At 49.0% G+C, this 27,205-nt stretch overlaps 1 protein-coding gene across 6 annotated transcripts in view; it reads left to right on the top strand.

Annotated features, from left to right (window-relative positions):
- Positions 1-2,086: 2,086 nt before the first annotated feature.
- Positions 2,087-27,205, top strand: part of PACC1 (proton activated chloride channel 1) — a 47,747-nt gene continuing 22,628 nt past the window's right edge. For 3 of the 6 annotated variants that reach the window (XM_081489759.1, XM_081489756.1, XM_081489757.1), the window contains exons 1-4: positions 2,087-2,242; positions 7,028-7,124; positions 23,630-23,839; positions 25,243-25,394. In XM_081489759.1, coding sequence (XP_081345885.1) covers positions 2,207-2,242; positions 7,028-7,124; positions 23,630-23,839; positions 25,243-25,394 — 495 coding nt within the window. In that variant the 5' untranslated portion in view covers positions 2,087-2,206. Of the gene's footprint in view, positions 2,243-7,027; positions 7,125-9,206; positions 9,297-23,577; positions 23,840-25,242; positions 25,395-27,205 lie in introns of all 6 variants that reach the window. The other 3 variants (XM_081489762.1, XM_081489761.1, XM_081489760.1) reach the window with 3 other exon arrangements.

Here is a 27,205-nt window from a genome sequence, read left to right as displayed (position 1 = left end):
GGCTGGACTAGACTTCTCTGGTTCTTGCTAGTTCTAAATTTCTATGATTGCATACTTGTTCTATCAACTCCCCTTGCAGTAATGCAGTAAGGCATTTAATGAGTTGTTTATTATTGTCTATTTGTTTTGGAAAGCAACTGTTAAATGAAATGGTTGGAATAAGTGTTCCATTCATAAACTTAACATGTATTTGCTGATTGCCTACTATGTGTTAGGTGCTATATATATTGTCCCATTTAATGATATGAGAGGGGAGTTGGTGATGGACAGGGAAGCCTGGCGTGCTGCAGTCCATGGGGTCTCAAAGAGTCAGACACGACTGAGCAACTGAACTGAACTGAGAGGGCCTAGGCTGGGGTGGAGTGATCAGAAGAGGTGATGGAGGCTTCCCACTAGGAACACTCTGGAGATTCAGGCACTCTGATGTGGCTGGTACTACGGTGGTTGCCACTGAGGAGGGAAGAGACCCTGAGTGGCCTGAGTGCAGGGGTCTGTAGAGTTGCAGCTGCGTGGAACACAGAGCAAGCATTCACCAAGGCATAAGCAACCTCTATCTGCTGCACTACTGAGCAGCCCAGGGCACCACACAGAACAGCTGTTCCGGCAGTGGGAGGAGGGGAAGATGTGAGTCCGCCCGGCTACAGGGCAAACATCCAATTTTCCACCACATTCAGGGCAGGAGGCTTTTTCTGCTGTGAACAGCACCTTTGGGTTTTTCTGCATGACCTATTTTGATTCAAAGAAGGACCTAGGAAGCAGGCAGTGTTTAGCAGTTGCAGTCTAAGGTGAACAGAGGATGGCTCAGACCTGTGGGAGAAGGGCAGAGAGCCAGGAGGAGAATCTAGAGGTCCTGACTCCAAGGGTCTGGCCCAGGAATAATGAAAGAACTGGGTTCTGTCCCTTGTTCCTGGGTTAAACAATCTTCATTTCTTCATGGCCTTCTCCCCATCCTTTCTGAAACAAGGTACCTCAGTTTCCTCATTTGTAAAACAGAAAGAAAAACACCCTCCTTAAAGGATTCCTCCTGGGATAAAAGCCGTAATGGCCGTGACCTTGCTCAGTAACAAAGTGCTCTGCAGATATTTACAGCAGTTATTAACCACCAGGCCAGGCTTCCTTCTGCAATTATAGATTAGGATCTCCTACCCATCTGACTTGGCCTCTTTGTTCCACTTTCCACTCATCTCTGTCCTTCCCTCTCCAATAAAGAGAGGAAGTAAGAGATGAGGAAAGCACGTGCGTCTAACGCCTGGGTGAATGTGTGGCTCTGGGTAACCCACAGGCTTTGCTGTCCCAGAAAAGTGGAGCATGGTCCCCTGCATCTGGTTCCATCACTTCATGGCAAATAGATGGGGAAACAATGGAAACAGTGACGGACTTTATTTTTTGGAGCTCCAAAATCACTGCAGATGGTGACTGTAGCCATGAGATTAAAAGATGCTTGCTCCTTGGAAGAAAAGTTATGACCAACCTAGACAGCATATTAAAAAGCAGAGACATTACTTTGCTAACAAAGGTCCGTCTAGTCAAGGCTATGGTTTTTCCAGTAGTCATGTATGGATGTGAGAGTTGAACTATAAAGAAAGCACTGAAGAATTGATGCTTTTGAACTGTGGTGTTGGAGAAGACTCTTGAGAGTCCCTTGGACTGCAAGGAGATCCAACCAATCCATCCTGAAGGAAATCAGTCCTGAATATTCATCGGAAGGACTGATGTTGAAGCTGAAACTCCAATACTTTGGCCACCTGCTGCGAGGAGCTGACTGATTGGAAAAGACCCTGATGCTGGGAAAGATTGAAGGCAGGAGGAGAAGGGGACGACAGAGGATGAGATGGTTGGATGGCATCATCGACTCAATGGACATGAGCTTGAGTAAACTCCGGGAGTTGGTGATGGACAGGGAGGCCTGGCGTGTTGCAGTCCATGGGGTGGCAAAGAGTCGGACACGACTGAGCGGCTGGACTGAACCGTCCCCTGCCCAGAACTACATTTCCCAGCAAGCCTTTCGCGGCCCCGGCGCCCGTGGGGCGCGAGGCGCATGCGCCGAGTGCGGCCCCGCCTTGGTCCCGAAGCCGCTCCTCCCTCCGAGCAGGTTTCGCGTCTCCGCCGAGAGCCGGCGGATCTCGGGGCTGTGGCGGCCGTTCTCGGGGAGCTGCGTCTCGCGAACTCGAACGCGCTCAGGTGTGCCTTAAGTCGGATCAGGGCCATGATCCGCCAGGAGCTCTCCACGTCCTACCAAGAGGTACACGCAGGGCAGTGGCGGGGAGGGCGCGACAGCACAGTTTGCCGCGAGGTGGAGCGGGTCTCGGGGGTCCGGGCGTTTTCTGAGGTGGCCGGGGTGGGGGGCGTCCGGGCGGGCAGAGCGCGCAGCCGAGGAGCGGTCGGGGGAGGGGTCCCCCCGCGTGCCGAGCTGCGGCGGAGCAGGAAGGAAGCGGGGCGCGGAGCCTCCTCCGGACGCGGCCGTCGCTGGGCCGAAGGATGGAGCCCGGGGCCCCGGAGCCGCGACCTGTAACCAGCCGGTGACTGATTAAAAGCCTCGTCCGGACCCGGGCGGCAGCGCGGCCCGCCGGGCAGGACCCCGGGTCGCCTCGAGGACCGCGGGGTTCTTTGCAACAAGTGGAACCACTCGCGCGCCCTCCTTCCGCCCCGGCCGGAGTAGACGCGCGCTGGGCGGCAGCCCCCCCTCCACGCCCAGGGCCTCGTGGCCCCTCAGCTGCTAGCGGTAGCGACCACCACAGCGCGTCTGGATGGCCAGCAAGCTTTGAAAATGTGCTTTCTCCCGCAGAGTTGCTTCTCGCTCCGTTCGGATTCTCTCTCCTGTCTCACCTCCTCCCACGACTGTAACTCTCTCCAGTTCTTTGTCTCTTTTCTTGCCTGTCCTGAGCTGCCGACGAGCGGTCCCAGCTCTTCCCCCCGACCAGCTTCTCCTCCTCACTCCAGCCCTCCGGCTCCTCCTCAAGGGTCCCAAATCCTGGTCGTCTCCGGTGCTCTCCCCTCCCCTGTGCTCCTCACCGTGCTCCCCTCCCTTGGCAAGTTCAGGCAGCTTACATCCTCCATCCTCAGGTTTGTGTCCCTGAGTCTGCCCTGATCAGCTCTCCCTGTTTGGTGTCTCCCATGCTGTGCGCATTTGTTCAAGGTCCTGCCTTGATCCTGGGCTTCCCTTGTGGCTCAGCTGGTAAAGAATCCGCCTGCAGTGTGGGAGACCTGGGTTCGATCCCTGTGTTGGGAAAATCCCCTGTAGGAGGGAACGGCTACTTACTCCAGTATTCTGGCCTGGAGAATTCCATGGACTGTATAGTCCATAGGGTCACAAAGAGTCGGACGCAACTGAGCGACTTTCACTTCACTACCTTGATTCCAGAGCATCCCTTTATACATACATCTGATGCTGCCATTGGTCTGCCCAGAACAGCCCGGACTTCTTGGCAAACTCTGACAGCACTGCAACTGTATCCGTCATCATCTCCTCACCCACCTGGGTTGTGACCACACTGGAAACTCACCGTTTTAAAATGTGCTCCTGCTATGCTTGTGCTCACACTGCTTCTTCAAGTCCTTTGGTTAAAATTCCCTTATTTTACAAGGAGGGATCTCAAATCTCACATGCTCCATGCGGTCTGACTTTCCAGACTAGTCTGAAGTTTCTGTCAGTCCTTCTCATGTGAACATGTGAACTGCTGCCTTGAGCAATACTGATCAATACTTATGTACATTTCACCCTTTGTAAATGATACTGTGTGGAGTCTGTAAAGCAGATGGCTTCGCCCTGTAGTAGAAAGGGAAGCCAAGTTGAAAACAGATGATATATTTGCCTGAGGTTTGCCATTTTTTAATGCAGGATCTGAGCTAGAATCTGACTTTGGGACAAATTTCTGTGTTTCTCCTACCATGTCCTTTATCCCAAAGGAGCCTGTTGGATTTTAGCCAGTGCTAGGGATTTTGTGGCCCCTAGATTCTGTACCCGAGGCAGTGAGAGAATCCTGGGGAATGAGTTGTATCTTTTCCTGACTCTGCGAGTTTTCAGGTTTATAGGGAACAGAGCATAATGGACAAATACTAGGATTTAAAATTTTTTTTTTTGATTGATTTTTGCCTCTGCCGGGTCTTTGTTGCTGTGCGGACTTTCTCTTGTTGTGGTGAGTGGGGTCTGCTGTTCGTTGCGGTGCACAGGCTTCTCATTGCGGGGGCTTCTCTTGTTGCCGAGCACAGACTCGAGGCCGTGTATGCTGAGTCGTTGCAGCTCCTGGGCTCTCAAGCACAGGCTTGGTAGTTGTGCGTGGGCTTAGTTGTTCCTTGGCATGTGGAATCTTCTCCAACCAGGGGTCATACCCGTGCATTGGCAGCTATATACTTCACCACTAAGCCACCAGGGAATCCCCAAATACTAGGACTTTCAAGTCAAAAAGCCCAAGTTTCTATCCTGCCTCACCTCTTGCCATTTGTGTGACTTTTGTCAAGTCGCTTCTCTGAGCCTCCAGTTTATCTGTAAAATGAAGGTAATGGTAGTCCTTATCTCATGGGGCTGTGAGGATTAGCTGAGTTGGTATGTAAAGTGCTTAGCTCAGTGCCTGGCAGTAGTGGCCCCTCAGTGAATGCTAGTTCTCGTTAACAGGGTGTGGGCAGCTCCTGCTTCTGGCAAGCTTTGGGGTCCTGGTTTATAGGACCCTGTCTCTCATCATCCGCACGTAAACTCTACCGTCCCCTTCTCAAGCAGAGCTCCTAACACGTTTGCTAAAACATACGCAGTTACCCTGCTTGCAGGGAAAAGGCCAAGGATGGATTCAGTTTCTGTTTCCCCATGGTGGAAACACTGGAAGGACCCCTCCCCTTGCCTTCCCCAATGGCCCATTCTGAAGGTCCTGTCTCTCACCTTCAGGAGAAGGAGGCCTCCTGACTCTTTCTTGCAGGCATCATGCTGGAGAACTTGTCCAGGGCCGGACAAGAAGGTGAGTTTATTATGGCTTCAGGTAGTCAGGAGGGGAGCTGGGTTAGGAGCCTGTTAGGGTTATAGGCTGAACCTGTGTGAAGCTTGGATCCGAGAGTGCTGGGCCTTTCCAAGACTTGCACCTCCCTTTCCCTTTGGCCAGCGAGAACCCTGGGGCCCTCTTGGTCTGTGTTCCCACTGGGGGCCTGGGTCTGCTGGTATCTTCTTTAAGCTCCTAGCCCTCTTTCATGTGTTGGTTTTCCTTTTCTTTTGGGCTTGGAAGGCTTTAAACTAAAAATTTTCCCTGATTCTAAAAGGGCAGGTATGGAGGAGATGGAAGAGTATTAGGTACGTAAGAGCTTTATTTTAGCTCAGGTCTCTTAGAGATGAATTTTTAATGAAAATGTCTTAATGGACTTCCCTGGTGGCCTAGAGGTTAAGAATCCACCTGCCAATGCAAGAGACACAGGTTCGATCCTTGGTCTGGGAGGATCCTACATGCCATGGAGCAACTAAGCCCATGCGCCACAAGTACTGAGCCCGTGTGCCTGGAGCCTGTGCTCTGGAACAAGAAAAGCCACTGCGATGAGAAGCCCACGTACCACGACTAGAGAGTAGCCCCCACTTGCTTCAACTAGAGAAAAAGCCTGAGCAGCAGGGAAGTCCCAGCACAGCCAGAAATAAATACATAAGTAAATTTATTTTTTTTTAATGAGAAAAAATATTTTTAAAAAAGAAAAAATCTTGAGACCTTGAGTGTTGACATTGTGAACCTAAGAAAATACTGGGGAAATTTATCCCCGCCCCCACCCTCCCAATCCAGGGGATTGCTGGCTGCTACCTGGAGTGAAACACTCTGGTCTTGGTCTTCCTTGCTTTTCTCCTTAATACTGTGGAGCCTTGTCAGTTATCACCGTATCGTTGTCCCCATTTGACAGGTGAGAACACTGAGGAAGTGAGGTAGAGGTTGCCTGCTCTTAGCCTGCTAATTAGCACCTGTCTCTGGGGTGGCCTGTCATCCCCACTTTGTTCTGCATTTGCAGCCTGAGTTGGTGGACTTTAGCTCTGACGCCAGCTTCACTGTTCCATCTTCTGCCTCAGCAGACGCTAAGCTTGCATTTCCTCCTCCTCCGGAAAGTGATTAAGAGCGTGGGTTTTGGAACTAGACTAACTTGGATTTGGCTCCTGTCTCTGTGGCCATGGAAAGTCTTGTGAGTTGAATTGTGTTCCCTGAAAAGATACGTTGACGTCCTCACCCCCAGCACCTCAGAGGGTGACCTTATTTGGAAAGAGGGTTACTGCAGATGTACTTCGTTAAGACGAGGTTGTACTGGAGGAGAATGGCCCTATATCATCATGCTTGGTGTTCTTATTAGAAGGAGGACCGTGTAAAGATGGAGACAGTTTGGAGAGTGGATGCATCTAAAAGCCAGGGAGCACAAGGGCTTGCTGGCATTACCTAGAGCTAGAAGAGAGGCGTGGGAGAGGTTCTCTGTCACAGCCTTCGGAAGGAACCTGCCCTGCCATCACTTTGACTTCAGCTTGCTAGCCTCCATAACTATGAAGGGATAAATTCCTGTTGTTTTCAGCCAGCTAGTTTGTGGTGCTTTGTTATGGCAGCCTTGGAAAAATAACGTATAAGAAGTTATTTGAAATTCCTGAGCTTCGTTGTGTTCATCTGTAGAGATGGTATAACATACCCTGCATCATGGGCTTCCTTGGTGGCATTAGTGGTGAAGAACCCGCCTGCCCCGGTCAGGAGACGTAAAGAGACATGGTTCTATTCCTGGGTATTCAGGAGATGTCAAGAGACACGGTTTGATCCCTGGGTCGGGAAGATCCCCTAGAGGAGGGCCTGGCAACCTACTGCAGTATTCTTGCCTGGAAAATCCCGTAGACAGAGGAGCTCATCCATGGGGTTGCAAAGAGTCAGACAGGACTGAAGTGACTTCACGTGCACGCATGCACGTACCCTGCAATGTATGATTTTTTTTTTCTTGGTGATAATTAAGTGAGAACCAGCCTCTGCTTTCTTATTTTAGCCCTTTAGAAAGGCAAAGCTGATGTAGCTGACTTCTTTGTTCTCTTTGTTCCTCCCTTTAGCTGAGTGAGGAGTTGGATCAGGTGGTTGAGAACTCAGAGCAGGCCGACGAGCGGGACAAGGAGACGGTCAAAGTCCAGGGTCCAGGGATCTTACCAGGTGAGTGGATTCAGCGCTGGGGGTGGACGTGCCCGGTGCTGAGCCATTGCTGCAGCTGCAGGCCCCAGTCCAGCCGGACACCTGTGTCAGAGGGGCAGTCCCTGCCCGGTGTTGGATCTGCAGTATCACCCTCGTTTTGCAGCCATACATGTTTAACCAGCCTCGGGACAGAGGATGTGGTCATGCCGGCATCCGCTCTTTTCTGTCCTCTGGTTTGAGCTGGATCCTGAGGCCCGGCCATTGGATACAACGGCAAGGACTTTGGGTCTCTGCTTTTCTGTTTCTTTCTCCCTGGGAAGCGGTCGGTATTGAGCCTCTGATACCCGGGTCACTTCCCAGGGCCCTCGGGGAGGTTATCTGGTAGGCTCATGTCGCCGACAGCAGGCCTCTCCAGTTTCGTTGCCCAGCTAGCTGGTCCCATCAGTAAGGTGGCATCCTGCAGAGCCTGGCAGTGACAACATATCTGATACTTCCACGACTTGTTCCTCCTGCCTACACTCTGCTCCCTTAGCTTCCATAATGTGACACTGTACTTCTCAGACCACCCCTTCCAGCCTCTTTTGCAGTCACCCTCCAGCTCTTGGGAGTTAAATGTTTGTCAGAGGCCCCCTTCTCTCAGTCTCTGGTGGGTGGCCTTACCCAGGCCCCTTCCCCTGCTTCAGTCACTGTTTGCTCACATGTGTCTGCCATGGTTTTATCTCTGGCCCAGAGGTACCTTTTTACATATGCTGCGTACCCTGATTCCCAGATGATGGCTCTGCCTAGATGTCCCAAAGTTCCCTCGAACTCCACGCGTCCAAAATTGACCTCATGGTTTCCCCACTGCCAGCTTGACCCTCTCCCAGTGTTTCCTGTTTCCAGGGACAATGCCATCACCACCCAGCTGGATCCGAGAGTCATTCTTTTTTCCTTCCTTCCCCACTTCCCCACTGCCCCTTGACCTTGCTGGCGTTTTACTTCAGGCCTCGCTCCGGGCTTTTTTGTTGTTTTATTCCTCTGCCTGGAGTTCTCTTCTGCCTGTCATCTAGTTAAAGCGTAATCATCTTTCAGCTGTCAGCTCAGTCTTTTTTTTTTTCCTGCAAAGCCTTGTCTGACCACCTGGCTAGATCATGTCCACTGTCCCTGGTAACCTCTGTGTCTCTGGCTTGCAACTGTCACTGATGGAATGGTGTAAGAGTTTGCCTGACTGTTGGGTTAATATCTGTGTAGTCTACTAGCCTAGAAACTCCACCAAGGTAGAGACCAGTCCCTTTTGCTTCCCCACTCAGCCCTGGCCGTGCAATAAGGATTTGTTGAATGAATGCTTCAGTGAGTGAGTGAGTGAGTGGAGTCCCGCCTGACTCCAGCTTCTTGGGTGGATTGAGGGAGGTGGGATTTTGCTCCTCTGGATTCCGATATTTGGAGGGGAGGGGATGGGATCGGAAAGTCTGTGATTGTGCCTGATCCTTAGAGAAGACTTTGTAGAAGGAAAGGGGCAGGAAGGGCGATAATGTTGACTGACTGCGTCCCCTGGGCCAGGCTCTGTCATCCCCATGGCCCGTCTAATTCTCATAACAGCCCTGTGAGGCGGTCATCCTCTTGATTCCACTTGAGGCCCTAAGGCTCAGGGAGGTTAAGTGCATTGTGGGAGAATCTTGAAGCTGGCCTGCAGACTGACTGCATCAGGCTCTGACCCCAGATGCTTTCTACTGCACCTGTGGTTTTTTAAAAAAATAACTTACGCATCCTTCTATTAAATTCCAATGTGCTAAAGGTTGTAGCAGGACTGCCCCCACTCTGACTCTGGACATTGCCTCCGAGGCCCTAAGGTCCTAGGGAGAAGTATTTGAAAGCCTTGTGTATTAGTTTCTATCTTTTCTGTAACAAATTACCACAAACTTAGTGACTTAAAATAGCTCAGATTTATTATCTGACAGTCCTGGAGGTCAGAAGTCCAAAATGAGTCTCCCTGGGCTAAAGTTAAGGTGTCAGCAGGCCTGAATTCCTTTCTGGAGGCTCCAGAGAAGAATCCGTTGTAGTGCCTTTTCCGGCGTCTCAGGGCTGCCTGCCTTCCTCAGCTCATGTCCCTTCTTCCACCTTCAGGTCTTTCTCAGATCTCCTTGTTCTGACACTGACTTCTGCCTCCCTCTTCCATGTTTAAAAAGCCCTTGTGATTATACTGGGCCCATGCAGGTAATCCAGAATCACGTCCCTGTTGTTGTTTTTATTTTAATTAGTTATCTGTGTGTTTTTTGGCTGCGCTGGGTGTTCGTTGCTGCATGTGGAGTTTCTCTAGTTGTGGCGAATGGGGGCTACTCTTTATTGCAGTGACAGGCTTCTCTTTGCTGTGGCTTCTCGTGTGTTTGAGCACAGGCTCTAGGTGCATGAGCTTTAGCAGTTGGTGGCTTGCAGGCCCCAGAGCACGTGGGCTTCAGTAGTTGTGGCGCACAGGCTCAGTTGCCCCAAGGTGTGTGGGATCTTCCTGGCCCAGGATTGAACCCATGTCCCCTGCACTGGCAGGCGGACTCCTACCCACTGAATAGGAAGTCCCATTCCCCCGTTTTAAGGTCAGATAATCGGCAGCTATAATCCCATCTTTGCCCTGTAACTTGACATAATTATAGGTTCCAAGCTTGAGGACGTGGATACCTTTGGTGGGTCATTGTTTTGCCTACGGGGCCCTGCATGGCCTTCTTGCCCCGAGGCAGAAGACATGGATGGAGGCAGCAGGAAGAGGATGGAGGCCAGACTTGGAAAGATGAACTTTCCTGTTGTGTTTCCTTTCAGAGATAAATGCCAGGCAAATGAGGACACGGCCATGATGACCTTCAACCTTAGCAGCCTCTCTTTCTGCCTCAGACTCCTGGGGCCTCAATGCCCGAGATCAGTCAGAGCAGGAAGCCAGCCCCCAGGCAGAGCCGATTTTGGCTGGTTCGTAGGCGAGCAAGAACCTTCCCTGCTGTTGGGGAAACTCGGCTGGATGCATGTCCTGTTTAGGCCTTAGCCAGCCCGGTGCTCAGAAGTCCCTGCAGCTGGTCTCAGTAGTGACTTGGACGATGTGGTGTCCAGCTTTCTGAGCTCATGGCGTGCCTCTCAGTCCCCTCACGGTGATAAAACCAGTGGTACTGATGACAGTAGCCACACTGGCTCGGTGGTTTCCTGTACCAGGCCTGGGTGGGGCTTTCTGTATAGACTTTATCACTTCTTTGTAATCCTCCTAGCCACTCTGAGGGAGATGTTTAGTCCCAGTTGATAGACAAACCTGGGGCACGGAGAAGTACTGTGTTCCGACTGAACAGGTGGCAGGGCTTGCGTTGAACCCAGGCCTGTCTCTCTCAATGTGTTCTCCCTCTGGCTCAGTTGTTCCTGGATGAGGGGCTTTCTTGTCCCGAACTCCTGCCTGTCATCCGCCAGAGTCACTCACCGACTCCTTCATCTTTGTGCCAAATGCCAAAACCACAAAGAAAGGGAGTGAGACATGGCCTGCTTCCAGGAGCTCAGGCAGGTTACCCCGAGAAGAGCTTAACCCTCCTACAGAGCCTGCCCTAAACGACCAAATGCAGTCTGTTTCTCCCTGTTACCTGCTTCCCTAGCGTGCATTACTTTTCTTTTGTAGCATGTAGAACAGCTGAGAGGGCACTTTCACTGGCTGTAATTCTTTAGTTGTGTCAGCCCCTTGGGCCTGCCCCTGAGGTCTGTGAGGCACGAAGGTTTGTCCCCTCTCTGCCCTCACTGTAAACCCAGTGCTTAGCAGCCTGGCCCTCTCTAGGTGCTCCACTTATATCAGTGCTCTGGGAGAGGGAGGTGGGGATTTAGAGCAGGAAAGCATCTTATCTAAGCCAACTTGAATGAATGAGTGAACGAAGGCCAAAGAAATGCTGGAGACGGGCTTCAGGAATGAATGAACGAGGGCTGGTTGGTGAATGAAGTGGGATTAATCCAATGGAAGGGTGATGTATGGGTGGGAAAGAATGGCTGGCCGGGGAGGAGGGGTGGCATGTGCAAACACATACAGGTGGGGATGGAAATGGGACATTTCAGAATCAATGGGAAGCACAGTGGTTGGAACAGAGGGTTGATGAGAGAAGCAGAGGGAGGTGAGGTAGGAAAGCCTGGCTGGGTCAGACTGGGCCGGGTTTCAGGATTGGGGGTTTGGACTTTCGCTAGGGAGCAGCAGTATTTAAATGAATTAGAACAGTAAGGAATGAAGTGGGCATAAGGACGATCAGTGTGGCAGGGTGTGGGGCTGGATTAAGGTGAAGCAAGTCAGCTGTGGAAAATTCTTAAGGAAATGGGAATACCAGACCACCTGACCTGCCTCCTGAGAAATCTGTATGCAGGTCAAGAAGCAACAGTTAGAACTGGACATGGAGACTGGTTCCACCAGACTACTTTCACCAACAGACTGGTTCCAAATCGGGAAAGGAATATAAGCAGGCTGTATATTGTCATCCTGCTTATTTAACTTATATGCAGAGTACATCATGCGAAATGTCGGGCTAGACAAAGCACAAGCTGGGATCAAGATTGCTGGGAGAAATATCAATAACCTCAGATACACAGATGACACCATCCTTATGGCAGAAAGTGAAGAGGAACTAAAGAGTCTCTTGATGAGAGTGAAAGAGGAGAGTGAAAAAGCTGGCTTAAAACTCAACATTCAGAAAACTAAGATCATGGCATCCGGTCCCATCACTTCATGGCAAATAGATGGGGAAACAATGGAAACTGTGAGAGGCTTTATTTTGGGGGGCTCCAAAATCACTGCAGATGGTGACTGCAGCCATGAAATTAAAAGACGCTTACTCCTTGGAAGAAAAGTTATGACCAACCTGGACAGCATATTCAAAAGCAGAGATATTGCTTTGCTGACAAAGGTCCATCTAGTCAAAGCTATGGTTTTTCCAGTAACGTATGGATGTAAGAGTTGGATATAAAGAAAGCTGAGCACCAAAGAATTGATGTTTTTGAACTGAATTGATGTTTTTGAACTATGGTGTTGGAGAAGACTCTTGAGAGTCCTTTGGACTGCAAGGAGATCAAACCAGTCATTTCTAAAGGAAATCAGTCCTGAATATTCATTGGAAAGACTGATGCTGACACTGAAGCTCCAATACTTTGGCCACCTGATGAAAAGAACTGACTCATTGGAAAAGAGCCTGATGCTGGGAAAGATTGAAGGCAGGAGGAGAAGGGGACGACAGAGGATGAGATGGTTGGATGGCATCACCGACTCAATGGACATGAGTTTGAGTAAACTCTGGGAGTTGGTGATGGACAGGGAGGCCTGGCGTGCTGCAGTCCATGGGGTCACAAAGAGTCAGACACGACGGAGTGACTGAACTGAACTGAAGGCAACTGCGCCATGTCAGAGGCTGGAGGCTGATATGATAGGCTGCTTTGATGTGGGGGACAGGGAAAAGGAAGAATCAAAGAAGATTCTGAGGTTTGAAGCCAGGTGAGTTGGAGAATAACATGCAGAGATAGAGTCCAGAGGGGCAAGTGGCTGGACGAGAAGACACACCAGGCTTCAGTGGGTGTGGTGTTGGGGTGGAGATGCCCTGAGGCAGCGAGTGCCACAGGATTGATAGGATAGAGGTGAGGACTGGACCCATAGCGGGAGGTTTAGGGGCCTGGTTGAAAGCCACGGACACAGAATGTGGAATAAGCAGGGAAGGGCTATGAGGACGGGAAGTGTCCTCATTTGGAGGCCAGAAGAGGAGGTGGGCTGGAGCTCAGAGTAGCAAGACAGGAAGACAGTACAGGGGTGCTGAGTGTTTAGCAGTCGAGGTTTGAGTTAAGCACCTGGCGTTCAGGATTGTATTCCCAGTGTTCCTCTGAGGGAAGTAATTCCATACCATAATGTGGTTAAAGCTTCAGTCTATTCATTTCCCCTCTATCAGGGGAAGCACAACCGCTTATTACTCTTTTCAAAGGAAAAAATGAGACCAGACGTGCTAATTGAATAAGCAGTTTATTGTATTAGGGATGTAATCAAATTGAGGAGAACATTTGGTTAGTTAGTTCTCCATGGAAACAACTGTATATTAATAGAACAGACAAAGATAAGCAACCAAAGAAAAAATAAGGTAAATTGAACCTCATCAAAATGAAAAACTTGCACATCAAAGGATATTATCAAGAAAGTGAAAAGATAGCCCACAGGATGGGAGAAATTTTCAAATCATATATCTGATAAAGGACTTGTATTTAGTGATTATAAAGAACTCTTATAACTCAGTAATAAAAGACAACCCAATTAAAAGTGGACAAAGAATGTGAATAATGTTTCTCCACAGAAGGTATACAAATGACGGAAAACACATGAATGGGTGCTCAACATTGTTAGTCTTCAGGGGAATGCAAATCTAAACCACAAAGAGACATAATTTCATACCTACAAGGATGACTACAATCAGAAAGATGATGATAAGTTTTGGTAAAGCAATTAGAAACCCCAGACGTTGCTGAGGGGAATGTATTAATAAAATGGTGCAGCTACTGTGGAAAATAGTCTGGCAGTTCCTCAAAAAAGTTTAAATATAGAGGTACCATATGACCCAGTCCAGTACTCGTGCCTGGAAAATCCCATGGACGGAGGAGCCTGGTGGGCTACAGTCCATGGGGTCGCTAAGAGTCGGACACGACTGAGCGACTTCACTTTCATTTTTCACTCTCATGCACTGGAGAAGGAAATGGCAACCCACTCCAGTATTCTTGCCTGGAGAATCCTAGGGATGGCGGAGCCTGGTGAGCTGCCATCTATGGGGTCGCACAGAGTCGGACACGACTGAAGCGACTTAGCATAGCATAGCATAGCATATGACCCAGTGGTTCCACTCTTATATATCCAAGGGAAATGAAAACTGTGTGTCCACACAAAAACTTGTAATGAATGTTTATAGCAGGATCATAATAGACAAAAAGTAGAAACAACACAAATGTCCATCTACCGATAAATGGATAAATAAAATGCTGTGTTCACACAATGGAATATGATTGTGCAATAAATAGGAATGAAGAACTGATATATGCTACGACATGGATGAATCTTCAAAACATTCTGTCAAGTGAAAGAAGTCAGACACAAAAGGTCACATACAGTATGATTCTGTTTATGAGACTTGCCTGGAATAGGGAAGTCCATAGCAACAGAAAGTAGACTGTTGGTTGCCAGGGGCTAAGAGAAAGATGGAGTGACTGCTCATGGGTATAGAGTTTCTTTTTGGGTAATGACAGTGTTCTGTAATTAGATAGTGGTTGTGACTGTACACTTTGTGAATATTTTAAAAACTACTAAATATATTCACTTTATAAAGGTCCATTTTATGGTATATAAATTATATCTCAGAAAAACCAAAATGAAATTAAAACAACAAACCCATCACATCACTAAAAAGAAGAAAAGGATATACAAAGAATTCGTTTCTTCTTTGCAATCTGAATGCATCTTAGCCCAGTGCTGTCTGCAAGGTAGAGTTTTGCAGGGTTATGGTAGTCAGCCAGTTTCCTTTCCTGTGAATAAAGGTCTCACAATGTTTTCAGAAATTGAGTTGCTAATCACACATCTTCTTAATGGACTGAGTTACCAATACATTCTGGGGCACGTTTGGTTTCTGAAACAATTCTGTTATGGGTTTTACAAAACTCATAAATTACTTTTCTCAAGAAAGTCTTGTGCATTCTTTCTGTCTTTCTACTGCTGTGAGTTTGCACATAGATAAAGGATGTATGGGCTTCCCAGGTGGTGCTAGTGGTAAAGAACCCACCTGCCAATGCAGGAGACATAAGAGGCATGGGTTCAATCCCTGGGTCAGGAAGATCCCCTGGGGGAGGGCATGGCAACCCACTCCAGTATTCTTGCCTGGAGAATCCGACAGAAAGAGGAGCCAGGCAGGCTGCAGTCCATAGCATCACAAAGAGTTGGGCATGATTGAAGCGACTTAGCACAGGCACACATACTTTTAAAAAGCATTCATCCAACTTGTCACAGAATAGCCAGTGTTTGGTTTTTCTGACTAAAGAGTACATGGGACATTTTATCAAATATCTAGCACCTTTTTAAAAATAATGGTAAAATGTAATGGTGTCTACTTGTAGCATTCAGTTAGTTCAGTCACTCAGTCGTGTCCTACTCTTTGCGACCCCATGGACTGGAGCACGCCAAGCTTCCCTGTCCATCACCAACTCCCAGAGCTTGCTCAGACTCTTGTCCATTGAGTTGGTGATGCCATGCAACCACCTCATCTTCTGTCGTCCCCTTCTCCTCCTGCCTTCAATCTTTCCCAGCATCAGGCTTTTTTCTAATGAGTCAGTTCTTCTCATCAGGTGGCCGAAGTATTGGAGCTTCAGCATCAGTCCTTCCAGTGAATATTCAGGATTGATTTCCTTTAGGATGGACTGGTTTGATCTCCTTGCAGTCCAAGGGACTCTCAAGAGTCTTCTCCAACACCACAGTTCAAAAGCATCAATTCTTTGACGGTCAGCTTTCCTTATGTTCCAACTCTCACATCTGTACGTGACTACTGGAAAAACCATAGCTTTGACTAGATGGACCTTTGTTAGCAAAGTAATGTCTCTGCTTTTTAATATGCTGTCTACGTTGGTGATAGCTTTTCTTTCAAGGAGCAAGTGTCTTTTAATTTCATGGCTGCAGTCACCATCTGCAGTGATTTTGGAGCCCAAGAAAATAAAGTCTCTCACTGTTCCCATTGTTTCTCCATGAAGTGATGGGACTAGATGTCATGATCTTAGTTTTCTGAGTGTTGAGTTTTAAGCCAGCTTTTTCACTCTCTTTCACTCTCATCAAGAGTGACTTCATCGCTTTCACTTTATCACTTTCATCAAGAGGAGCTTTAGTTCCTCTTCGCTCTCTGCCATAAGGGTGGTATCATCTGCGTATCTGAGGTTGTTGATATTTTTCCTGGCAATCTTGATTCCAGCTTGTGCTTCATCCAGCCTGGCATTTCGTATGATATGCTCTGCATAGAAGTTAAATAAGCAGATTGACGGTATACATCCTTGACGTACTCCTTTCCCAATTTGGAACCAGTCCGTTGTTTCATGTCTGGTTCTAACTGTTGCTTCTTGACCTGCATACAGATTTCTCAGGAGGCACTGGAGTGTCACATGTAGCATGTGTGGATGATAAACAGTTCTGCGGTTTTTCATTTACATTACATGCCAATTTGTGGATCAGTGAAAGCCCTGTAAAGAAGCTAATTTGGGAGTCTAGGAGTCAGTATTCCAGGACCCTCATTTGATGTCTATTGTTGACTGTGGGGCCAGGATCACTGCACAAGGAATGGAGTTGGACCAGATGGCCTTTTAGGTCCCTAACAACTCTTAAAAGATTCTATTCAGATGTTATGCACCAATTCAGTCATTCCGAGTTCCTTCACTTTCATCTTGTGATCTTAGGATGTAGCACCCTGATACCTGTTGCCACTGCAGTTATGAGCCACTCAGACAGTGAGTGTGCTTTTACCTGCCTTGTTCTGAAGTGAACCTGTGGTCCCACATGGACCATAGGGGCTGGAAGTGCCTTCCAAGCAAAACAGCTGTGGGCAGGTCCCTGTGCACAGACGACCGTACTTTGGGTCCTGAGGTCTAGTCAGCACCTGAGGGGAACGAAGCCATCTGCAGTTGAGTGTGAAGAAGGGCCATGTCTTGTGACGTGCCGGATGGGGAACCCTGTCCTATACAGGACACTCTCCAGGAGAAGGTCTGAGTGCGAGACTGAGAGAAAGACTTGGAGAGTAAAATGGAGCAGAGTTATGAGACACACACGGCGAGAAGGCAGGTGGCAAAGCTGTAAGGGAGGAGAAATTGACACACTCCCTAGTAACAATAAGCAGCAAAAGTAGAATCAGAGACAACGGAAGTTGAAAACGTGAGTTGCGTTAATTCCTTTTGGAGAACTCGAGCTGCTGTGTACCTTGGCTTCACTCTCACCTACCTAAGGGGTTTCCTTGGGGCTTCCTGCTTCCTCTTAAACATCCATTGTCTAGAGTAACCTGTTCTTCACGACCTGAAGGAACCACACAAACACTTCTGTGAATTGGCATTTCTGTAAAGGAAGAATTTTTTAAACTTTTTGCCGTTAATAATAAGAGATACCAATTGGTTTATAGTTTTATGTGCCTGAAATGTACTGATTAATTGAGAGGTAGCTAAGTTAGCACTGCACAACTTAGTTCATCTGTTTTTTGGGGTTATTCCTCCATTTAACAGACATGAAAACATTACATGCCTACTGTGTGAAAGACTGTATTCTGTCCCACCTCCATTTTATCTTCATGTATTTTTTTTCTCATTAATTATTATGAGATTGTTGTTTCACGGTCTTCATCTTTGTTATCTTCATCGCTGAGGGCTTCATTTTTTGAGGGGTAGAGGGTACATTCTGTCTCTCCAGTGAAAGTAATTCATTGGGCAAGTACTCTGTCGTGCATTTTATAGCAATCTCTCATGTGCTTCTCTCAGAAATCCTAGAAAACGGAAATGATTTCCTTTTCACACGGAGCAGGTGAGCCTTAGGAGCGTCAGCTTGCTTTGGGTCACAGAGTAGTCATAGTTAGTAGCACAGCTGGGTCTGCAGCCTGTACTCCTGCTGGACCACTGGGCTAGAGATCTGGTCTCCAGTTCACAAAACACATGAATAATGAACACCAGATTATGTCTGCCTCCGAATCCTCCCAGTGCTTTAGTCCCAGAGCTAACGCAGTCTCCTCCACAAAGCCTCTGCTGACCTCTGCCCTTCTCCCTGACTCCCCTTCATCCCTCTGAGGAACGGAGATCTCACAGTTTACATCTTCACAGCCTTCAGCGTTCTGTAGCACTTGGAGCACAAACCATCAATCCTTCTCTCTTGGTATCCTCTCTTGGTATCTCCCTGAAGCACGGAACACAAAGTGTTGCATGTAGAGTCGGTGCTTGATATTTGTTTGTAGATGTAAAGTGAATGATTTCCTTCTTTCTGACCACCTACCACCCTTTATAGTTCTGTGCTCCTCTTGCTTTTGTGCTTTTAAATAAAAGAAAATGAGATAGTTATGAGCAAATACTCTTGCGTCTTTGTACTTAAAGTCCATCTCTTAATTACAGCATTTGGTTGGGTCTTTTATTTAATGCAGACTGATTGTCTCTGCCTTTTCATTGGTGTTTAGTCTGTTTACTGTAAGTGTTGATACGGTTGCTTTTGCTTCTTCCATTTTATTGTTCTCTGTTTGTCTCATATGTTTGTGGTTTCTCTGTTCCTTCTTTCCTGAAAGTTAGAAAATTTGCAGTATTGTTGTATAATTTTTGCTTTACATAGCCTTAAATTTTTAAAATTATATAAATAGCTTTTTTATATTTACCCACATATTTAACATTTCCAGGGATATTTATTCCTTCTTGAGAGTTACCATCTAGTGTCATTGCAGAGTTTTCTTGAGCATGCATTCTAGTGCAGATCTGTTGGTAATGAATTCTCCCTGCTTTTGTGTTTGAAAATACCTTTATGTCCCCTTCATTTTGAAAGGTTAGTTTGCTGGAATTTAAAAATTCTGAGTTGATGGAATTTTTTTTTTCTTTCAGTACTTTAAAGATGTTCCATCGTCTTTTAGTAGTAGTAGTGGTGGTGGTGTTAGTTGCTCAGTTGTGTCCGACTCTTTGCGACCCCATGGACTGGAGCCCACCAGGATCCTCTGTCCATGGGATTCTCCAGACAAGAATACTGGAGTGGGTTGCCATTCCCTTGTCCAGGGGATATTCCTGGCCCAGGGATCAAACCCAGGTCTCCTGCATTGCTGGCAGATTCTTTACCATCTGAGCTACAGGGAAGCCCCCATTGTCTTTTGGCCTTCATTATTTCTGGTCAAAAATTAACCTGTTATTAGATATAATTTCCTGTGTGTAATGTGTGCTCCCCCTCCTTTTTTTTCCTTTTTTTTATCTTTGCATTGGCAGTTTCAATATGATTTGCCTAGAGTTGGTATATTACTTATCCTGCTTGGCATGTATTGGGCTTCTTGAATCTATAAATTGATGTTTTTTCTCCAGTTTTTGGGAAGTTTGGGCCGTTCTTTTTTCAAATATTTTTGGCGATCTAGTTTCTCTCTCCAGTTACCTTTTGTTAGACTGCTAGATATGGCCCACAGTTATCTAGGCTCTGTTAGATTTTCCTTCAGTCTTTCTTTTTCTAGATTGGATCATTTCTGTTCATTTAACTTCAGCTACACTGGCTTTTTGTTCTTCCTGCCATCTTTTGCTGTTAAAGACTACACAGTTGAGTTTTTCATTTCATTTTTCTTTTCAGCTCTAGAATTGGTTCTTTTTTATAGTTTATTTCCCCTCTGTTCATTTCTTATCCATACATTTTCTTTTCAGTCCTTCAGGTGCTGTAAAATTCCTGTCTGCTAGTTGCAACATTTGGGGTCTTAGTGCAGGTTTGTATATACTGCTTTTTTCCGTGAGTGTGGGTCAGATTTTCTTGTTTCTTTGCATGTCTAATGATTTATTTTAATGAACACTAGACATTTTCAGTGACATATTATAGAGATTCTGAATTCTCTTATGATCTTATGTGAAGAATTTTTTTTTAGCAAATAGATAAAATAGCAAGACTCAAGTTCTAATCTCCTATATTCCTTGCATGAAGAGCAGCTGAAATCTGTTCTCAATCTTGCGGTTTCCAGCTGCTGCTTTTTCCTGCTGCTCCTGGGGTCTTCAGCAAGAACTGGAGCATATTTTGTTTGCAGATTTGGGAGTTCATTCCCGCTGTGGCTCCCTCCCTGTAAGAGTTTTCCCCTGACTTTCTGGCTGCTTTCCCAGCCTTGAACACCACACCTTATAGAGACTGTTCAGTGCCCTCAGGCAAAAAGCTGCAAGTTTACAAATCTCACCAGATGCAGGTTTTTTTTTTTTCAAAAGGGGTGAAAGTGAAGTCACTCAGTCATGTCCAACTCTCTGTGACCCCATGGACTGCAACCTACCAGGCTCCTCCGTCCATGGGATTTTCCAGGCAAGAATACTGGAGTGGGGTGCCATTACCTTCTCCAGAGGATCTTCCCAACCCAGGGATCGAACCCGGGTCTCCCACATTGTAGGCAGATGCTTTACCATCTGAGCCACCAGGGAAGCCAAAAGGGGTAGATGCTCTTTTAGTTTCAGCTTCCTTTTGATCATTTTCCGGTGCCTTCAAATCATTTTAAATTATTTCGTCCAAGTTTGTAATTGTGTTCTGTAGAAGGGTGGTTGACCACACAGCCTTGTCACTGTTGGAAGCCAGAAGCCAAGCACATACTTTTTGGGGCTTCCATTCAGACCCCCCCTTCCTCCTCAGCCTCATGCTCAGCTGCTGGGTAGGAGACAGGCCTTTTCTTCAGGGAGCCCACAGTTTCAGAAGCAGAGACCCTCCAGGAGCCCTGATGGAGTGTCTCAGCTCGGCCTGTCCTAACCAAGTACCTCAGGCTGGTGGCTGAAGCAACAGAAACGTTTTTCTCAGTTACGGAGGCTGGAAACTCAGGGTCCCGGTGTCGGCAGGTTTGGAGTCTCCCGAGGCCCCTTTCCTGTGGCTTTCAGTCCATGTGTTCTCATGTGTGACTTTTTCTGTGTGTGTCTGCGTGTCTTTTCCTCTTCAAAGTGTGGTTAATTTACCGTGTTTTGTTAGTTTCACTTCAGTTCAGTCGCTCAGTCATGTCCGACTCTTTGCGACCTCATGAATTGCAGCACTCCAGGCCTCCCTGTCCATCACCAACTCCCGAAGTCTACCCAAACCCATGCCCATCGAGTCATTGATGCCATCTAGCCATCTCATCCTCTGTCGTCCCCTTCTCCTCCTGCCCCCAATCCTTCCCAGCATCAGGGTCTTTTCCAGTGAGTCAACTCTTCGCCATAGTGGCCAAAGTATTGGAGTTTCAGCTTTAACATTGTTAGTTTCAAGTGTACAGCAAAGTGAACCAGTTATGCATATATGTTCTTTTTCAGATTCTTTTCCAGTGTAGGTTATTACATGATGCCGAGTACAGTTCCTTGTGCTCTGCAGTAGATCCTTGTTGTTTACCTATTTTTATATAGTGGTCTGGATCTGTTAATCCCACATCCCTGATTTCTCTCTCCCCACGCCCCCTCCCGCTATCTCCTTTGGTATAAATTTGTCTTCTAAGTATGTGAGTCTATTTCTGTTTTGTGAATAAATTCATTTGTATCATTTTTTAGATTCCGCGTATAAATGACATCCTGTGATTGTCTTTCTCTGTCTGACTGATTTCACTTAATCTGATCATCTGTGTGTTCATCCGTGCTGCTGGAAATGGCACTCTTTCGTCCTTTGTGATGGATGAGTAACGTTCCATTGGGTGTGTGTACTGCATCTTCTTTATCCGTTCACCTGTTGGTAGACACTTAGGTTGCTTCCATGCCCTGGTTGTTACAAACGGTGCAGCAGCGAACACTGGGGTGCGTGTTATCTTTTCGAATCAGAGTTTTCTCCAGATACAGGCCCAGGAGTAGGATTGCAGGATCACGCAGAACTCTGTTTTTAGTCTTCTGAGGACCCTCCACACTGTTCTCCGTGGTGGCTGTACCAGTTTACGTTCCTACCAGTAGAGTAGGCGCTCCCTTTTCTCCACACCCTCTCTAGCATGTGTTATTTGTAGACCTCTTACAATGATGGTCATTCTCTACGGATGTGAGGTGATTATGTCATTGTGGTTTTGATTTGCATTTCTCTAATAATTAGTGGTATTGAGCATCTTTTCATGTGCCTTTTGGCTATCTGTATGTCTTCTTTAGAAAAATGTCTATTTAGGTCTTTTGCCCATTTTTTTGATTGGATTGTTTGCTTTTTTTTTTGATATTAAACAAATGAGCTAATTGTATGTTTTTGAAATTAATCCCTTGTCAGTCTTATAGTTTGAAAATATTTTCTCCTAGACCATAAGATTGTCTTTTCGTTTTTAAGCTTTTAATTCAGTCCCATTTGTTTACTTTTGTTTTTATTTTCACTACTTTAGAAGGTGGATTCAAAAAAATATTGCTGCGATTTATGTCAAAGAGTGTTCTGCCTGTGTTTTCCTCTGGAAGTTTTATAGTATTTGGTCTTACGTTTAGGTCTTTAATCCATTTTGAGTTTATTTTTGTGTATGTTGTTAGAGAATGTTCTAATTTTATTCTTTCACATATAGCTGTCCAGTTTTCCCAACACTGCTTACTGAAGAGACTTTCTTTTTTCCTTTGTATATTCTTGCCTCCTTTGTCATGGATTAATTAGCCGTGAGTGTGTGGGTTTATTTCTGGGCTTGACGTTCTTTTCTGTGTTTCTGTATTGGTGCCCATACCATACTGTTTTGATTACTTTGTAGTATAGTCTCAAGTTGCTGGGAAAGATTGAAGGCGAGAGGAGAAGCGGGCAACAGAGGATGAGATGGTTGGATGGCATCACTGCCTCAATGGACATGAGTTTGAGTAGGCTCCGGGAGTTGGTGATGGACAGGGAGGCCTGGCGTGCTGCAGTCCATGGGGCCACAGAGAGTTGGACATAACTGAGCGACTGAACTGAAATGAACCGAAGGAGAGAAACAGTAGTCAGAGCCGACACTGTAGCCAGCTTCCCCGGGAACTGAATCCCAACCCTGTTAGTCTCCAGTCGGGCAGTGTGATTCCTTCAGCTCTGTTCTTCTTTCTCAGGATTGTTTTGACTGTTCAGGGTGTTTTGTGTGTCCATACAAATTGAAAATGTTTTGTTCTATTTCTGTGAAAAATGCCACTGGGCTCTTCCTCTTCTTATATTAGACACTCATCCTATTGGATTAGGGCCCATCCTTATGACCTTATTTATTTTACCTCCTCAACCACCCTGCTCCAAATACAGTCACCCTGGGGGTTGGGGCTTTACCTTAGGACTTTTGGGGAGGGGATGGCCTCAGGACACAAGCAGTCATTCACCATTTAGTTACAGAAGGCCTGCTGTACTCCAGGCACCGCGTGAAGGGCTGGGGGTGCAGTGTGGACAAGAATGGCCCCGTGTCTGCCCTCATGGAGCTCACAGCCTGGGGGATAAAAAGATATGTAGACGGTGACATTGCAGAGTGATGACAAAGGCCATAGGGTGTGCTGGGAGCACTGAGGAAGGTGTGCCCCGGTCAAGTTATGGGGTCAGGGGAGGCTTCCTTGAGGACATGCCTTTCTATCCTGAAACCTGAAGGATGAGTTTAGGAGGCACCAGTTGGGAGAACAGTGCTTCAGGCCAGGTTTGGGGTGAGAGGGGCTTCAGGGCAGAGGAGGGCACACTGATAGGGCTGGTCAGGGGTGGGCAGCACCCATGCTGGGTTGTAAGCGTCTCTTGGGGGAGTCTCCTTCAGCTCAGGGTCCCCGCCCTGGCAGAGCACGAGTGTGCTGTATGTTGACGGGTGCCAGGTGTTGGGCTTTGGGGTGGGGCCTGAGGTGGGGGGAGGTTAGGTGTGCAGACAGCCTCGCCTCTTGGGTGAAGCAGGTCAAGGGCCTGGAGACGCCCTCTGGGTCATGTGTGTGTTGTCGCTCAGCCCTGGATAGCGAGTCGGCCTCCAGCAGCATCCGTTTCAGCAAGGCCTGCCTGAAGAACGTCTTCTCAGTCCTGCTCATCTTCATCTACCTGCTGCTCATGGCCGTGGCCGTCTTCCTGGTCTACCAGACCATCACAGACTTCCGCGAGAAGCTCAAGCACCCTGTCATGTCGGTGTCTTACAAGGAGGTGGATCGCTACGATGCCCCAGGTAGCACATGCCCCGGAACAGGCCTCAGGTCCTGGGTAGCGACTTCTAAATACCCCCTGAGCCGCTGTTGCATTCCTGGCGCGGTGCCGGGCACCACAGGCAGGGCAGGGGAGTCCCAGCACAGTCTGGGTGTGGGTTACCCCACCCCACGAGCTGCCGTTGGTACCCAGCCAGAGGGTCGTGTGCCGAGGAGAGTGGCGGACCGAGCCTGGCGTGCTGGCGTGCTGGCTGCAGGGCTGGAGTGGGCACTGAAGGCTTCGTTCACAGTGGGATTTGAGCTGGGCTTTGGCCAATGGAAGAGTTTCTCTGGGAGGCGGGTCTGTAGGAGCAGAGGTGAGCTTAGGCAGACAGGGCTTCTCTCGGGAGGTGAGTCTAGCCTGGCTGGAGCCGGGGGCCAGTGACCAGGGGAAGTGGGAGTTCCAGGGGACAGGGGAGGCGCGGCCATCCAGAGGTGGCTGGGGCCTGCCTGGAGAGGGGACCCCCCAGGCCACATCACCACAGGGAGCCGTCTCTGCCGAAGAGGGGACTGTCCGCTCCGCAGCAGCAGGGCTGGTGCTTGGCTCTGGCAGCATGGTGTGAACGGGGGGCCGTGAGCTCTGGGGGCTTGGGCTCTGCCCACCCGGCCTGTGCCCCCCCAGCTCTGCCCACAGGACGCCCTCAAGTGACCCTCTGGATGGACCACTCACAATGCAGAGCCGGAGTCTCGGGTCCCCTCTTCTGGGGGCTTCTTGACAAGCGTGCCAGTCCCAGCACCTTCGCCCCTTTCGTGATTGTCCCTCCTCTCTCTGTGTCCGCTGTGGCCTCTCTCTCTCTGGGTTTTACTCTCTGTGTCTGGTCCCTTTGCCTCTCTGACGTTGCCGCTGTCTGGGGTCCACGTGCAGCTCTCGGTGAGGTCAGAACAGCTGCCATCCTTGGAGCTGGGAGCACGGTGCCTTGGCTGGGGAAGGGGAGGGACTTTGGAGATGTGACTTGCACACTTGGAGCTCCCAGTCGGAGCAGGAGATGAGAGACGGGGGGACCTGGGGAGTCCCACCGCCGAGGGCCGCCCGGTGAGCCTACAGGCGAGGGACGGTCCCGGGGGCCTGGGCTCCTGGCTCCCTCTCGGGGGCCCCCCTGGGAGCACGTGGAGCAGGGCTCTGAATGGGGTGGGTGTTGCTGTAGGCACCGGGGAGGCAGCGTCCCCGGCCAGGAGAGGGGCTAACTGAGAAGGCCCTGGCCGCCTCCATGAGAGCAGGGCTCTCTGAGGGCAGGGCGTGGGGCTCCCCACCCTCTGTAAAGAGCCCTTTTCTTCTTCCTCCTCTGCAGTCACCCTGGGAGTCCTGGACTTAGGTGATTGATGAGTGTTGAAAAGTACACATGACATGGTTTTGGGGGTGTGTTCACTTCTCCCTGTACCCCTCCAGGCATTGCACTGTACCCTGGTCAGGCCCAGCTGCTCAGCTGTAAGCACTATTACGAGGTCATCCCGCCTCTGAGGAGCCCTGGGCAGCCCGGAGACGTGAACTGCACCACTCAGAGGATCAACTACACGGACCCCTTCTCCAATCAGACCCTGGTAACGCTCGTCTCCCGGGCCGGGGCTGGGCAATAGGCTCTGTTAGCGGGCTCCGCGAGGGTCCCTGTCTTCTTTCTGCCAGCTAGCCTCCCATGCCCTTAGTTTGGGCTCTCGCCCCCGGCAAACACGAGGCTGTCCTGTGGGGTCTGGCCGTGGCTGGCTCGCCTGCATCCAGGGTGGCAGTGAGGCCTCAGCCTTCTCTGAGTGACCCTCTGTGATTCCCGGCAGCGTGATGAGACCCGGTCTTGGATGGAAGGAGGTAGGGCTGCAGAGTGGGGCTGGTGTGATGTCAGCAGGCAGGCCCCATACCTGACTGCTCAACAGAACTGTCAGGATCGTTTCTGATAATACAGATTCTGGGTTCCACTTGGGCCCACCACATCGTGGTTCCTGGGGACCGGGCCTGGGAACCTGTGTTCTGGAGTAACCAGGGCCAGTGTGAGAAGGAGCGCCGGTCTGGGAACAAGGACCCCGGCCTGGCCGTCACCGAGGCTCCGCTCAGCAGGGGAGTGGACGACGAGGGTTCTGGAGGCAAGGAAGGAATTCTGTATATATTTACATCTTCTCCTTTGTATCCTGTATCCTCATTTCCAAAAGAACAGGGCTGCGTTAAGTTTTCCAGTTCAAAGCAAGGAAGGAAAGGCTTTCTAGGCAGAGGAACTCTGCACCAAAACATAAAGGGAGGGAGCGGCATGCTTGTTTGTGCCTCTGAGCAAAATTCCACAGGTGGGTGACTCGGGAGAGCCAGGGGCCCCCAAAGAGCAGCAGATGGCAAAGCTGTGAACAGAAGTGCTGGCCGGACGAGGCAGCATGCGTGTCGGGTACTGAGCAGGACCTGCCCCTTGGGTGATATGGAGCCCCCAGGTGGACCTTGAGATGAAAGAATTCCTCTGAGACTTTTTATTAATATGTATTCTAGACCTCCTCCTGAAATCCTGCTAAAGTGATTCCCACTCCTGGACATGATAGAGTCAGGTACCATATCGATAATAACCCCGCCCACCAAGAACGGATAGGAGGACCAGAGATTTTGAGGAACTGGTGTAAAGTATAAACAGCCCATTGGATCAGATCGATGGAGCATGGCCAGGGAAAGCCTGTGCCCCAAAGCAGGTGCCATGGGTCCCCACTATCATGGTGAAGGCTTTCCTCCCGCTCCCAGTTCTGCGTCATCACGAAGAGCCGGGTTGCCCGTCGGGCAGGTCGGGATCCTGGCTCCGGGCCCGCTGGCCCGGCTTGCAGCCCTCACGGGGGTGCTGGGGACAGTGTTTGCTCTGGGGAGAAGGCACCGGGGCCCTTCTCTGCTTAAACTCGGGGTGGGGGGGTCCCTGCCTGGGCATTGGGCCAGCAGAGAGGAACAGCAGAACTCGAGATGGGACGTCCACGGCAGAAGGAGGAGAGTGCTGGGGGAAAGGACTTAATGGGAGACAAGGACATGGAGTGCCTGGCCCGCCGGCCCACACAGCCCACTGCCTCGGGGCGTCCTCCCTGTCAGCCCCAGGCCGGGGCCAGGCTGCAAGAACTCCACTTAGGAGGAAGCCCACAGCCCAGTCCTGCGCTAGTCAGCCCGACCCTACACTCAGAATGGAGAATTCAGGGCTGCTGAACTGTGATGAGACAAACAGCACAAAAGGCTGGAGAGGAACTAACAGAATTGACTCCATGAAATGGGAGCTAGTTTAAATGAAGAGAACTGTAAGAAATTTGAATGAGGAGCTGGATAGTACAGTACAGACACTGTCCAGATGCCCCGCTCTCTTAGTTCCCTGGGTACCAGCCTGTGCCCGCTTAGACGGCACTGTAGATACAGG

The sequence above is a fragment of the Giraffa tippelskirchi genome, chromosome 5, assembly GCF_054371585.1.
Source record: "Giraffa tippelskirchi isolate mGirTip1 chromosome 5, T2T-mGirTip1v1.2.pri, whole genome shotgun sequence".
Taxonomy (NCBI): Eukaryota; Metazoa; Chordata; class Mammalia; order Artiodactyla; family Giraffidae; genus Giraffa; species Giraffa tippelskirchi.
This window is presented reverse-complemented; position numbering and strand designations above follow the sequence as displayed.